This window comes from Morone saxatilis, unplaced genomic scaffold, assembly GCF_004916995.1.
Source record: "Morone saxatilis isolate NCDOM2014 unplaced genomic scaffold, NCSU_SB_2.0 Contig8, whole genome shotgun sequence".
NCBI classification, from domain to species: domain Eukaryota; kingdom Metazoa; phylum Chordata; class Actinopteri; family Moronidae; genus Morone; species Morone saxatilis.
The window spans coordinates 12,837,827-12,853,748 of record NW_023340257.1 but is presented as its reverse complement, the minus strand read 5'-3'; the positions used below and the strand labels follow the sequence as shown (position 1 = coordinate 12,853,748).

The 15,922-nt window shown below is 39.1% G+C and overlaps 1 protein-coding gene across 1 annotated transcript in view; it reads right to left on the bottom strand.

The window, feature by feature from the left end:
* Window positions 1-15,922, bottom strand: part of LOC118342021 (F-BAR and double SH3 domains protein 2-like) — a 32,439-nt gene that overhangs the window by 10,526 nt on the left and 5,991 nt on the right. Inside the window, exons 5-10 of the mRNA XM_035680450.1 lie at window positions 15,063-15,117; window positions 14,752-14,880; window positions 9,365-9,487; window positions 8,409-8,504; window positions 1,520-1,636; window positions 1,304-1,408 (exon numbers count right to left, since the gene is read on the bottom strand). Coding sequence (XP_035536343.1) covers window positions 1,304-1,408; window positions 1,520-1,636; window positions 8,409-8,504; window positions 9,365-9,487; window positions 14,752-14,880; window positions 15,063-15,117 — 625 coding nt within the window. The remainder of the gene's footprint in view (window positions 1-1,303; window positions 1,409-1,519; window positions 1,637-8,408; window positions 8,505-9,364; window positions 9,488-14,751; window positions 14,881-15,062; window positions 15,118-15,922) is intronic.

The following is a 15,922-nucleotide window of genomic DNA, read 5'->3' as shown; positions in this document are numbered from 1 at the left end:
GAGAGAGAGAGAGAGGGTGGGGTAGGAAAAAGGTGGAGTGGTCACATGTTTGCACTTTGCAATGAATAATTATTTTGTGGAAAGTGAGATCACAAACTACTGATCGTGCTGCTAAAGTATTCTTGCTGTGTAAGACAAGACTGAAATAACAGCAAATTAATAAAATAAGTGAAATTACATAAAATATGCTCAGGCTCTAAAAAAAAAACACCTTAGAGGATGGAAATAAAATAAAATATACTGAAGCAGTGATCACACAGAGGGTAACATCATAAGTGAAATGTTGACCAAACCTGACAGCAGAGGGTGCTAGATATGTGAAAGCCTGATAAGAAAGGTAGCAGGAGGAGGCAAAGAGGCAGTATTTGGAAGAGAATTAGCTCAGAAAAGTGAAGGGGAAGAATGAAATTGAGGAACAGAGATGAAAAGAGCGCAGATATAGAGACTTTTGTGAGAGAACGGAGAGAGAGAATCGAGTTGAGAAGGATAAGAGATGATGCAGTGATCTCATCAGTGAGTGACGGGTTTGAATCTGTGACAATCAATATATAAATGATAGATATCTCTGCAAGTGGAAAGGCTGAGAGGTGTAGAAGGAAGAATAGAGGGAGTGTGAACACAAGATGGGGAAGACAAAGAGGCATAGGAGTTGAAGAAAGAGCTAAAAGAGCAAGAAATCTAAGGAAAATCATAGTATTAGATTTGATAGTTTAGATATGATATCTCAGATTTGAGAGAGAGAGAAGTGTGTTTAAATCTCTGCAACTACACAGAATGCAGCAAGGCCAATGCTGCACCAATGTTACATCAGATTTTACAGTGTGTATTTTAGGGGAAAACATTTGCTATTCACTGCAAAGACAGTCCCCCCCCTTTTCCCTCGAACACACATTTCTGTTTGTTCAGAAAAGAGAGAACGTCTATCCATCCATTCCCCATACCGCCGTATCATGCACATGGTATTAGAGGCCGGGGCCTAGCTTTGGCAAGGCGGACAACCAAAGTTGACACAGAAACGGTGGAGTTTAATGCGAACACTGAGGCAACATTGCTAAGGGAACATATAATTTAATACTGATGACTCTCCATAAACAAACAAAACCATCAGCGAGAACGCATTTCAACCCATTTTATCTATTTCTATCCAGTAATTCTTAATTCCCTGCCATCCGGGTCGGATTTTGGTTGGATTCCCTTTAAAATCAGCTGAAGCGTGGTGGTGGAAACCGCGGCTTGCTTTTTGTCAACACAAAATGAAAATTCCTTGCAGGGGCTTTAAAATCAAAAATAAATGTCGACATACCTCAGCTTTGCGCATGTTTTCTTTGGTGTCTTCTATCTTCATCTCCAGATCTAGTCTGCCTTGCTCTGTGGGCGGCAAGCCATGGCTCTCACACTCCTCCAGACACTGAAAACAACACACACAACTTTATTAGAAATACATAAGTACATTGTGTGTGTATGTGTCTTGGGTATATGTGACAAATGTGCAGTATGTGTGTGTGTGTGTTCATCTTACTCTCTTGTAATGTATGATGTTCTTGTGTTCCCTGGCCACTCTGGTTGCCCACTTCCTGGCCTCCTTGTTCAGACTGTGCTCCTCCGTCGTCCCTGTCTCTGACTCCAGCTGACGACTCTAGTACAGACAAACACACACATAACAAACATACATAACCAGACAGGCTGGGTAAAACCACACCGTACCCAGGCCCACACACACACACACACACCAGCATGGCAGGCAAACACACAAATGCACACATAAGTACACTGACAGGAATTGTGGCACAAGGTGAGTGATATGCAGAAGCTGTTAATTAAGCTAAAGAAAGTGTGAGAGAAAGTTTCCTTCTAACGTAATTAATACAGCGTGTGTTGCAAAGCTCTGTTGTTATTCTCTTGAAACAAAATAGCTGCTATTAAAGCCACATGTGAAAGAGCATGTGTGTGTGTATGCGTGTGTGTGTGTATAGAGAAGAAGGTGTATGGCAACATGCCTTTCAGATGGCATTTTTATTCCTTTCAAAAGAACATAATGGGCCTATCGAGGAATCTGCCTGGCTTTCTAATAAAACATTCAATATCAATTATAACCATGTGGCAATTTGTTTTTTCAGAGACTAATGTATTACATGTGTTTGTTCCTGTTCCAAGTTTACACACATAGTCACTAATACACCACTTACCGACAAAAGAACCAGCATGCATTTTATTTTAAAGGCCCTGAAAATTTAAAGTTGAAGTAAAAAAAAAAAAACTGTATTTCACATGGGAGAGTTCTGTATTCCTTTTTTACAAAAAGCTAATTTCCATGCCACAAATCAAAAATATATGGTTAGCTGTTACAAAAAACCTGCTTAACAAAAGTCCTATGCTTTAATTTTACAATAGTTCATTTATATACCTTGTTCAAAAATGAAATGTCACTGTATTTTTGCTGCTTTCTGCCTTTTTATTTTGTTTATTAAAATCAATTTCTCAAAAGGTTAGTTTATGACTTTCCTAATATTTTTTTCTTGTCTTCCTCTCTTCTCTGTTTACAAATGTGACTCAGATCTTTTCATTGTCTACCATAAATATGGGTCATACAGGGTTAGGGAAACAAAAAGAATACTTTTTAGTACGGTGGGTAACTCTTACATATGCTGTCAGTGGTGTATAACTCAATAAATGCGTTGTCCTGGTTGCTTCAATTTTTTAACAGCCCTTTAACCCCTGTCTGCAGAACCTTAAATTCCATCTCTGTTTTGCATAAGTGTTACTAACATCCATATAGAGTTGGTAGATTCTGTATAAATATATCAGTAGCTTATAAAGTTTATATAAGTAGCAAAAATTTAAAGAATGACATATTTTCTGGCTACATTCAGAAGAAAATTGCTACTTAAAACAAAAACAAACTGAGCCTCAGGATACAGTGTCACTGGCGTGCGTTCACAGACCTGAGAAGCTGGTGTTTCCATAATCTGATAATAAAAGTGTGTTACCCAGACTAAAGTACACAATATTTTAATTGCAAGTTTCCATGCACATATCATATCTATTAATTATGCGCTGCTACAGTAACAAGAGGGCATAAATCTGGCTAAGTATAGGTGTGAAACGAAGAGTATTACATGGGAGATTTACAGCTTAATTACACTCAGGCAAGGGAGTATGGGAGGGAGTTAAGGCAGGGAAGCAGAAAACTAGATTTGAACAGTGCCTCTAAACTGACATGTCATGGAGGGAGCTCAGCTAATTTGTGCACTGATTGTTTGCTAAAAATACTGGTATAATACTAATGGAGTAAACAGAGTAAATACGACTTTCTTTCAGGTGGCCAACCAGCATCTACATGTTGTGGGGAAAAAATGAATACTGGCATGCAAAATACTTTGAGTGTTCTCCTTGTCATGTGACCTTTCAAGGACTTTCTGTGATGGTGTTTGGTGTCGATCCTGTATTCTGTATTTCAGCTTTATATATATCCCTAAAGCTAGTAAGCAGTGTGAAACAGCTAATATAGGACATTAAGTGACAGTGCAGTTTAGTACAAAATATCAATTTATTTTATTTCCAATTATCATGATGTAGTGGGGACCTTTAGCAAATATGACCTATGTTAGTCAGATTGCATTCTGAATGTGTTAATGTGCCAATGTCAAATAAGAATTTGTTAAATCAGGGCCAAATGATAAATCATTAGCAACTACTGTAAATGTGATAACAGGCAAAATGATGGCTAGTCAGCCTGCCAGCTAGGGGAATTGTGAAGTCAAAAGGGAGTGATCATACTGCACTTCAATAACTACCTCTACTGTCATAATAACAGTCATTTAGAGCACTGTGTAGAACAACTGTGTTTTTTGGAAACCACGGTGATGAAAGGATGGACTGTGTCAAAGTCGTGTAGCTGACTGTGTGAATGGGAAGAATAGAATATACCGGTAGCAAAGTGCAAGTTTAAAAGTCAAATTTTCTCATTATTTTTTTGATTTTTTCATTCACGTGATGCCAACATCTCTGGTTCAGTTGCAGCCGAGGACTTGTGCCCTCTCCCCTCACTCTAAACACTTGTAGGTCTCTCCTATCATATTACTATAAGGCAAAATGCCAAAAAAGCTCTAAACCCAATGATGTTTTGCGTCACAGTAACAACTGTCTTTTCTATTGCAGGTTTGCATCATTTGACATAAGTAACAGGCCCCCATTGTTTTCTAAAAAAGGATCTCTCTGCACAGCTTGCAGAGAAACACCACTGTCTTGACGAATATAATACATCACGTTGAACAGCACCTGTATCACAGGCAGCAGTATTTCTATAAGAGCTGTTTTAATTGATTTTTAAAAGCAGTGGGAGTCCAGGACTGCAAGGTGTCTGCACAACCGGCAGTAGAAGAGACAGCAGTGTCTTCTCGCTCTGGGAAACGCTTTGCTATGATTAGACTTATTACGTGCATTAATGCTAATAAAAGACACATTAAAAGGTGTTATCCTAATACCTATGATTCCTAAACAATATGTGTACAGGTAAAGAACTGCTTGTAAATGAAAACAGAATCGCTTTATCCTTCATCCAATTCCGTTTTAGTCTTGGATAGCATAATTTCAAATTCAGTACTTGTGTAGCCAACATTTAATGTTTTATGGGTTGCTGCTTGCAGATGTTAAAAAGAATAGACTTCCTTATTATTTGGACAGAACTTACTCAATACTAAAACTTATTTACGTTAATCATGTAGCTTGATTTTGGTGTGGTTGTTTGGTAATGGTGAGGTAACACAGAATCTAACAAAGAAAGAATATTCACATATTCAACAAAAAAACAACAAAAGGAAAAACAAAACAAGTACAGAGGTGGTCATTCTGCTTGCGGTGACCCAGGACACACTACAAACGTGCAAATAAAAATCACACACACCAAACATTTGACTCATTTAGTGTGATATCAAAAGATGATGCAACAACAACAAGGTTGCATTACATGAGTCATCTGATTCTTGGACTACATTGCTCACCAACACATGACAGTGTGACAGTAATACGGTGCTGTGAAGCCGCTGTTTTAAGGTGTTTAGTAATCCAAATGTGGCTCTCTTGTTTCATTATCATGGAGCAGCTAGACATTGCAGGGAGACGATAGGATCTCTTATAGTAATAATAACGCAACGAACAGAATTTAAAACTCTACATTCTACAATGTCATGATAAATTATATTACTACTTGCTTTTTGGAGGTAAAATTGTATGTAACACTCATCCTTGCATTTCCCAAACTTCTAGTAAGCTCTGGTTAGCTAACATGACACATATTTTAGTGAGAAACGGCAGGTAGCAGCAGTGATAATGCTGAACCTGACTACACTATGTTAGCTCTACATTAGCGTGAGAAATGACCTGTGAGTGTCCCTCCACTTAACCAGACAACAAATGTTAGCATAGCAAATAGAAGTAACACTACCATGTATGAAAATACATCCAGCTCTTTCCTGAAATTATACTCAACACTGGATATAAAGTCATATTAAAGATGACTTCAGGGCATATAGGCACCTTCACTAACTGGGTTTACTTGTTACTTATTACTTTTGTTATTAATGCAGTTTAAGGCCTAAAAGCAACTCCCCATGCTGATCTCCTCATATGCTGTCAGTCATTTTGGTTTGTTTTTGTACCCCTTGTGTGCACAAATCTCACTGATGACATCGCTCTGAAAATTTTATTTATAGTAATGGCTTATTAGACACCAGATCACCGGTGGTTTTAAAAGTTCCTCATACCAATTCTTAACTGGGGGAGGCTGGTTTCCGATAATATGCATCTTATTACTGGAATGAACTGCAACACAGCTTGAAGTTAGTTCCTCTGAGAAACTTTAAATCACTAGTTTATATTTCTAACAAAGTTTATGATTGTTTTTAATTTGAAAACAATCATACACAATTTCTGTTCTTCGTCTATATTTAATTTGTTCTCTCCTGCAAATAATCTTGATCTCAATGAGATCTCCTGAATAAATAAAGCTAAGTAAGTAACTATTTGTCTCACAATGTATCCAATTGCAATCACAAGGGTAATGGTAGGAAGGAAAATTCATAATTGTCTGCAGAATTATGAGTTTATTAAGTATCAAATAAGAAACATGTGAAACAATTGCTGTTCTTTAATCTGGTCTGATATCACTGTTGAAATGAAATCTACACCCAAGTTAAAACTAACGTTATGACCAAATACATCTAAACCAATCATTCAGAGCCTCATACATATGTCATGTTTATTGTCATGTTTATTCTTATCTTTTACACCAACAGTGGTCATGATGTCATTGATGTAATTGTAGCCACACCTGTTTTAGTTATGAAGCAGCATACAACATTCATGGGCATATTACTATGACATGGGGCAATAATATTTACAGAAATTGAATCATTAAGTAAAAGAGGAAAACTTGCACACGTTATTTCTATGGTTATGGTCCTGAACATTATTTGCGAAGAGGAACAAAGAGTAATAAAGTCTCCTGTGTGAGGAGTCTTTGTGTTGAAGCTGGCTAGACGTGCTGCAACTGCTACACTACTTTCTATTTGGGAACAAGGATGGGCCACACTGCTTACTAGGAAGGATAATTAGGATGTAAAGGTTCGTCTTGTTGACATCAATCAGGATGGAAGAAAGCAGCTGTCCACCTTAGCACATTATACTTCAGGCTATTTTGGAGAGTGGCATTTAGTGTATGTTTTAACATTGTGTTGTCATGTCAGTGACTTGGCCAAGTTAGTATTTTATTACAGTTAATGTGTCTCCTCCTAAAGCATGGTTATGTATAATAACAACCGGCAGATAGGCCTTTAACAAGTTAGAGTATGCATAACCCAGGATTTTACATTCATTTTAATATGTAATCTATTGATCTACAGTAAATCACATGTATTTACGATGTGTTTGGTTGTGAGCACATGCCAAAAATGATCATTATGCGGGCACAAAAACAGCCGCCAACAGTCATTTTCGTAGGGCAACAGCAAAACAAAATGAAAATAAATTACCACGGCTTTGTTAGGCAATACATACAGTATATGTTCAAGTGAATGTCACCAGGACAGACAGATAAATAGATGAATGGAGTAGATGATCCATGGTTTAATGTCAGGAATGAAGATGGGAATGCTAACAACAGTTAAGACTACCTGTGCCAGGGTCATTCTCATGGCACTGACGGGCGACGGCTCAATGTCCACCAACTGCTGCACCGAGCTCAGAGTCTGGCACACACACATACACACAGGCAAGCACCCGCACACCCACACACCCAAAAGCAGCAGTGCAAGCACACGGACACACAAATACAAGGAGGGGGTTAATGGAAAAAAAGTTCAGGGAAAAGTGTTAGCAAAGGTTGAACAGGATTAGGAAGACACAGGGAAGGTATAGCACATTGTTGTTTAGAGAAATGTTAGAGCACCAGTTTATGTATAAAGAAAAGGGAAAGATCAGAGAGGGAAAGTAAATTTGGCACAACACAGTGAGAGAGAGAGTGATAGAGGAAAAGAATATGAGAAACAAGAGAGCACAAAATGACTCAGACACAGGAGAAAAGGATAGCTATAGAGGAATTAGGACCAATGTCCACTGGGAGCCATCTCTTTTTTTATCCAGCAAAACCTAACAAGGCCCCAAGAGGGCTGAGACAGCATGAATCCCACCGGCGCTGATCGATTTACGACAATTTGAAACATTCTTAACATTCAGCAACCACTTGATTTGACAAAAACATTTTAGCTTATGTAAATGACAATGAAAAGCCAGGACTACAAAGAAAAGTTCCCAGTGGACACACAACATTTGCCGTTGAAATGGTTAATATTAGAACACAGAGCAGATTCATGCTGCTATCATGCTGTCACCAGACACTAGTTAACTGGATAACTCCATTCTGACTTGTTAATATAAAGAAATCTCCAAAGGCTGAAAACAAAAGAGCCAAACATCTCTCTAGAGAACAAGAATGATTTGGAGCTTTGGTTTTTCTGATTTCCAGCTTGGCAAGCCTCTCAGCCCCAGATGTATTAATGGCATTCTTTAAAATCATAAGAATGAGCGTAAATTAATTCTGTTTCAGTGATCCAGCTGATTGAGATGGGCTGAGAACTTTATGAGAACACTTATAAAATACAATATTGGAGGGGACAGAAAAAAAAGAAAGAGCCTGAATGTGGCGACACAAGAGGCTGATTGTCTTCAGCGTGTGTGTGCCTTTAAAGAGACAGGCAGGGAGAGACAGGGTGACTCTACTGCTATGTGAACAGGTTCATATACAAACAATAAACGTTCAACATTAAACTACTCTAAACACAACAGAGCCCAGAGCTGCCTCTGTATGGATATTAATACTACAGTGGATGCATGTGCAGCTATGTGCGTCTCACCGTGTCACATTCGCTGGGCTGGAACTGGAAGTCGTGTGCTTTGTGAAACACTGGGTTCTCCTGCATGAACATCTGCTGGTTGAACTCTTGTATTATCTGAGAGGAAGACAGAAGGAGTTAATCGTGTACGCATGCAAGTTTCTTTACTGTGAAAACTTGGACATTGGAATCCATCGTGACCTCAGACAATTCACGCTGACCGCAGCCTCTGTTCCCCGTGAAGAAGCAAACTACAAACGTTTTACAGCCACACTTCAAGCCTACAGTCGGTAAGTATTTCATATTCATGCGTCGATTTTTGGTTTGATGTTTTGAGCATCACTTTAATGGCATCCAGGTCAGGTCACAATGTCTGACAGAAAGTACAAAAGGTAATATAACTCTTGGTAAGAACTGAGCCTGCCGAGCAGCTCCAGGTCACGATGTATTGAGAGACATTGAACTCAACTGTTCCGTTAACTAGCCTGCACACACTGTGTTGATGAAAACCAATCACGGTGAGAATGGTTTCTGGTTCATTTGGCGTAGACTACACAGACAACACAAACAGTTTTCGTACTGCATCGTATCGTTTCTTATACACTGTCTTTTGGTTTCCTTACAAATGTCTTGTTAGCATTTCTACATTCCTCAGTTTGAATTTGTTTTTATTAAAATGCTGTGTGTGAACAATGCTTCAAAACTCCACGCTTAGGCACAATTCCCCTACCGCAATAGAAATAGTGCCTAGTAATAACAAATGAACTCAAAATGTCAAGGTGTCCCATTTATTTCACTGAAGAAATACACATTGTTTTTGCAATAAAAACACTTTGATCATGCTATGATGTGAAGAAGATTGATGGATATATCCCCCACAGCATCTGTTTTGAAACCAAAAAACCCTGCATTTCTCTACAAGTACTAACTTACAAATGAGTGCAGAATGTCTGTGTCTCTCACCACATCTCACTCACCCTGGTGGATTTGTCCAACAGGAACTGGAAGGTGTTGTGTGTGGCTTGGGAGGCTTCTAGCTCGGTACGACAAAGTGCTACCAGGTAGTCTTTCACATGCTCATAGATCCTGCCATCCAAGGCCTAGAGGACAGAGAGAGAGAAGGACCAGGGGTTACAGTGAAGAATGGATTAATTCAATGTAATTCCATAATCCTTAATAATAAAGTAGAGAGTACAAGGGAATCAGGAGGACACGCCAAGAAAGAGACAGACAGAGGAAGAAAAAAAGGGTAGGTGAATAAAGCCACTTACTACAAAAGCTTTAGCAGTATACTGGTTTTTCTTCTACACACCAGCATCATCAATAAACTCCCAGCTATCAGCTTAACCTAAACTATTTTGTAACTGGAGGCCTGTGTTCTTCCTGTCAATTGTTATTTTGAGTCTGGAGGAAAAACTAACCTTCAGCATGTGTAGTTTACATGTGTTATATATGTTTAACTTAACTAAACGCAAAAAAGGCAGTGCAGTAAAACTTTAAAACATTGTTTCTCCTAAAGACGTAAATCCTTATTTAAATGTATATTTACATAGTCATGAATATATTGTAGGAATAGACACAGCCTTAACCAACATACTATCTGACAGTGCATAGATATGAGTTCCACTGAAAACAAGAAGCTTCATGCATCACTTGGCATATTTCCCAATCTTTACACAATATCAGCTATCAAAACCACTTAAACTGTGAGTCAAGACAAGATAGACACATTTTTGTATGTGCCTTTAGGTCACCATCGGATGACCTATTGTCCACCCACACAAGTGTTTTCACTTATGTTGTCTGATTAGACCTCTTCTCAAGAATGTGTGGGCGTGTACCCACTGTTATTGACTGACAGCTCCCTCACTCTCCTGTTAGTTCTGTTGCACTTGTTAGGGCGGGACAACTTTCACTATTATCATTCTTATAGTTTTCAGAGAGTTTATGTGATCTCAAGCCTAGCTCCACTGAGCTTTAATCGGATTAGTGTGTAAATTAGGTTTACACACACACACACATCATCAGTAGCCAGGAGTTGCTGCCAACCCTGAACAAAAGTTCAATATATAATATATAACTGAACACAGATTTTTATGAATAAAACTAAACCGAGAAAGAAAGAAAAAGAAATAGAGAAGAGAAAGACAGTGAGATAAACAATAAGAGGCAGGAGCAGAAAGCCAAAGGAAGGACAGAACCAAGCAGATGTTTTCATGAGACAGCTCTTATCATTACAGGTTCTGATGCACTGATATAAAGACATTTTAATGAAGTATGCAGTCCAAATGAACAGCCTTTCTATGGGGAGGCTGGAGTACTGCTGCCAAGCTGTGGGCCACATTGCCAAACAGACAGATCAGACAGAGAGGAAAAAGAGAGAGGCTAATGGAGAGGAGGAGAAGAGGAGGTAAGAGAGGACGAGTGAGCTTTTTTTTATACCTTTTAAAAAGGGTATAAAAGAGTAAGAGAGAGAAACAGGCAGACAGAGAGAAATTAGTGTATCGGAGACCAGTGTGTGTGTGTGTGTGTGTGTGTGTGTGTAAAGTGTTCTTTGGATAGCGTTCTAACAGCTGCAAGGGAAGGTGAAGGGGTTCAGATTCCAATTCAACAAAACACAGAGACCGCAGACACACACACACATACGCACTCTCAAATACTCAGACTCTCCTCTAGCCAAAGCACTTTATAAAAGCTCACACTCTCAAACCTGCACTCACACTGTGCCGGCCAAGGGATGTTTCAGGCCAAGTCTGTAACCTCCCACTAACCCACACCTACACTGAATTAATAAACCCCACAAATGCACACACAATCAACAGACTAAAACAATGAGAAACTGACAAGGAAATGATGTCATTAAGGGTGGATTGTTGGCTGACTTCTCTCTAAATGTCCCCTCATCACTCTGCTCATTTCCTTCCTCCTCCCCCTTTCTTCTCTTCCTCCCCTCCTTCTTTCATCCATTTACGGTAGTGTTGAAACGGAGAGTGAGTCAGCTTCCAGAAAAAGCCCCCGTCCTGATATCACTGGTCAGAGGGTGTGTGTTTTTGTGTGTGTTTGGGTTGAATGACTGCATCAGCCTGAACAATAAGTACAGCACAGTGGACCAGACAGGGCAGCAGAGGTGTAAGTGTAAGTGTGTGTGTGTCTAGCAGTTAGACAGTTATAAGAGCATCGGCTGCAAACAGCAGAGGGAGACGTGGAGCAGTCTGTTCCCACACTGCCCTTTCACTACAACTGTCGCATTGACAAGGACAGTAGCTCTCAGCGTAACATATATGTTATTCCTGCAGATACAGTCGGTGCAGTCAGTATTCATGAAGTGAACTTCAGATCCAAACAATGCTTTCAATTACAAGTCTCTTCATCCCTCTTGTCTACACAACTGCTCATTTATATTCAAGACATGTTTTGACATCTGGTTAATTATCTTCTTCTATGTGGTTGACATTGTGTGGTTGAACATTCAAGACAGAAAAGGTCTTGATCTAGCTAAAGAGAGCTCATGAACTTCCGTTTGAATTAAATCTATAACCAGTGGTTACATTTGTTCAAGTACTTTACTCGTGTATTTTGTTTTCACAATCTTCTTCTAATCCACTACAGTACAGAGAGGAATATTGTACTTTTTAATGCACAAATGCTTTTAATGACAACTTAAGTTACTGGTCACTTAACAAATTAAATATTTGAAAATATTTCTTTTTGTTATAAATTAAACTACCTAACAATATAGTAAGTAGATCTGAAACAATTGCAAACATTTGCCAAAGCTTCCAAAGTGAGACGATTTGTAATTTGAGGTTTGGACAGTTGGTTTGGCAGAACAAGCATTGTAAAGGTGTGACTTTAGGCTCTATAATTATGACAGCATTTCTCACCTCTTACTGATTTAAAATAATCAATAGTTGCAGTTCTATCCAAAATAGTTCAAATTAGCCACACCTCAACCAACAACAGCAACATGTACATATTACACATTAATGCGAGTAACAATGATCTAGTGATATAATATATGATTTGCATAATCCTTAACTACTTTAATTGTAGAAGATCTTTCTGATCATACTAACTTACATACTTTTACTTTTAGTTTTTAAATGCAGGTCTTTTACTTGAAAGTTATATAATGTGTACTAATACTTTTACTTTGTAAAGGATATGATTACTACCACCTCTGACTGTAACATATACAATGAAATTTATTAGTATATTCGAAAATGTCCTCCCATGGCCAGATCCAATGATGGTGCTCATGAAAATGCAAAGAGAATTGTTTTCTTAGAAGGAATGTAATTACTGTTGGAAATGGAGACAGTGCTAAAAAACAGAGAAGCCAAAAAAACGGAGTTGTTGTTTTCTGGGTTCTATTGATTATGCATATATTCCCTAGTCTGCTATTATTCTTATGTGCCATTGATGCTGCTTTTTGTGCTGTGTTTCTCAACCTATCTCTGTGGAGCAAAACATGTCTGGAACTGTGAAAAGCACTGGTATTTTCCTGAGTTGTAGATTTTGGTCCCCCTGCTAGGAGCTGTGTTATCAGTGACTGTCAGGTGAAGACCTGTAAACACCACAAAAAAAACTGCAGAGGAGGGGGAGAGGGCGAGCAGATTGCTTCCCTCTGGCAATGTCCCTCATTCGCTTTTTGTGTGTTTGCGTACATGTATTTGTGTACGTGCATGTTTCCCCGCAGTCCTGTCCTTCTGTCACAAGGAGCTAAGGATCTATTATTCAGAATGGCCTCATAGTATAGATGCCCATACACGCCTGAGGCAGAGGATCTGAGACAAAAACAAAGAGACAGGGAAGAGCATCTGAAGAAGTAACGGAAAGCCATAAAATAGAAGAGGAACATTAATGGCCGATTAATATTATATTAATTCTGAATTATTTGCAACTCATTTCATGGTTTAAACAGACAAGAAAAATAAGTCGCCCAGCTGCTCTAATATGCATGTCTTGCATGTGTGTGTGTGTGTGTGTGTGTGTGTTAACCCCCAAATCAGAGTCTTGTGTCAGACTGATGGCTGTCTGACAATGAAAACATCCCACATGTGAGTATGTGTGTTTGTCAGACAGCATGTTTGTACAGTGTTTAGAAAGGATGACATCACTCAGCTCCTTTACTGCACACAGTAGCCGAGGTGTGGCTGTCTGTGCAGACTGTCAGCTTGCGTGTGTGGATGTGGATGCCTTTCATGCGTACCTACGTGTTTGCGTCCACACAAATAATTAGATTATTACCAGAATAAGGCAAGACTCCAAGTATCATTGTCTCAGTTTGGGTGGATTTTTTTGTGGTCAGTCAACAGGAATTAACAGACCTGGATTTCCTGTCTTGTGAGCACAATGGCATGCAGATATTTCAGCCTTAATTTCTTCCTGTGTTTTGATTCTGTGCATGTGCCAGAAGGTTTGTGTAGTGCCAGATAGTACAAAACGTTTCTACACACAAACAGCCGATTGCTACCGCTGATGAAATAACTGTGAGGGGTGACATCAAATTGGCTTCTGAGTCGCAACTTATTAATGCTTTAAGCCGCAGAACGTGATTACTTACAGTAATGGGGTTACAACTGAGATGACTCACAATTAAGTACATTACTAAAATCATGAAACCTACATCACGCATTCATATTGAGAAAAGACAAACACACATTCAAGTTCACAGTAATGCACAGCTGCGTGTCGTATGAGGGGGCCAGATGTGGAGCAGAAAAAGAAAACATCAGCGATGCAGAAAACTTATCTGCCTTTGAGGACCAGACAGTGTTTAAATATCAAACTATGTCAAAGCTTTCTGAGAATTCCTCTTGGTACAGTTCATTCAACATTGTGAGAATTATCATTTTATGCCTAGCAATCATTTGGCAAGGATGGCTCATTTTGTAGGATTTTTCTTCACATAAGCCCCTTTCAAATAATAAATCCAGAGAACTCTGTGACTTTCTTTGAAGACTCAAAACTGTGAAATCATAACTTTTTCATGTATGCCTTTCCCCCTCCAACTACTTCAGTTATATAGAAAGGGAAGCTGACTTTGTGTACTCATAAAAGGAAAACATTTTATCCCAAATTGAGGTTTAATTCAAAGAGGCTCCCCACTTTGAAATTTGGAACCAGAAAACGTGTCTCCTGGAAAATCCCTCGAGGTATTATCAGTGCGTGAGACTCTTAAGTGAGTACTTGTAGTAAAAGAAAATGTCGTTACAGCATCGCAAACGGCCATTTGAGCTGCCTAGATTCAATATAAAATGCGCAGTTTTACTCAAATGTCCACATTTATGGCATAGGACGAGGATTCTCTCTCACACTACTCACATCTTTTAATTCTGTATATTCATCTTCATTTAAATACCTGTATGCAGTGCAGTAGATCTGTATGGTAGTACCGGTCATGGTGAGCGTTGGCAGCAGCTAGCGTTAGCAAGTAGTCGTTCCTGGCCTGTGTTGCCTTGGAGTTACAGTCACTTCTCTTAGCTTTCAACTGGAATGAAATGAGAGACACACATTATTGCAGTACTGCATTACAGTAACAGACCAGGGCTTTAAGCTTTAAGTGAGTCTCTTTTTAAGGTCTGCACTCATTAGGGAAGCGAAGAGAAACAACCATTTTTGTTTTTGTATCATGGCTTTGTGTTTAGTGTCTTTGTGAGTGAGCCCCCTTACCTTCACACTTGCTTTCTGTAAACTAATTCTTGACTGAAAAAGACCCAGTTTGGACCTGAAAAAAAGCATGCAAAAGAAGTTAACAAATAAATATAAAGTTATATTCTTGTGCACTAAAAAATGCAAAAACAAAGACACATTGCTTCCTTTGATAATGGTGACATTCGATTCATTCACCATCATCACAAACATATTTTAACAACAAGGTAAGGCAGAAAGGAGAAAGATATCCAGGCATTCCTACAACATCATAACTCTGATCTCTAACCTCTGCTTCAGAGCAGGGATCATATATTGCCCCTGGACAGGCTGAAGCTTGACAGCAATAAATCTCAGCCTGATCCAGCCATCACGATTTATATGGATGGTGGCATTAGAAAGACCCGCCTGATAAAATGATGGAGTGAGCCTGTGTGCATGCCTATCTGCACTACTTTTTGTGCTACTGTGCTTATGTGCATTAAAAACAGGCTGTGTGTCTATTCCATTAACTCTCACACAAACGCATTACAAGTGTGTGATATTGTCTGTATTGTCTAGATGTGGAGTGTTTCTACGTGTTACCCTGCTGTATGCACCAAGTGGCATTAAAGGTATAAAGTGTGCGTTGTGTCTCTGCATTCACACACCAAGTCTTCCTGTGTGTTCCTTGTGCCCTACAATGACTAATGTCTCGACATTTTTCTCACACACACACACTCACTCACTCACATAATGGCACAGCGGCAATGCAGTAATTTCTGTGGCTGTGTCTTTCTTCTGAGTGATAGGGATAGGGAGCAGCAACAGAAAAGAGTCGAGTGGCCAATCGATGTGGGCGCTAACCGGAGACGAGAATTCAGTGAAGTGAAAATGTCACC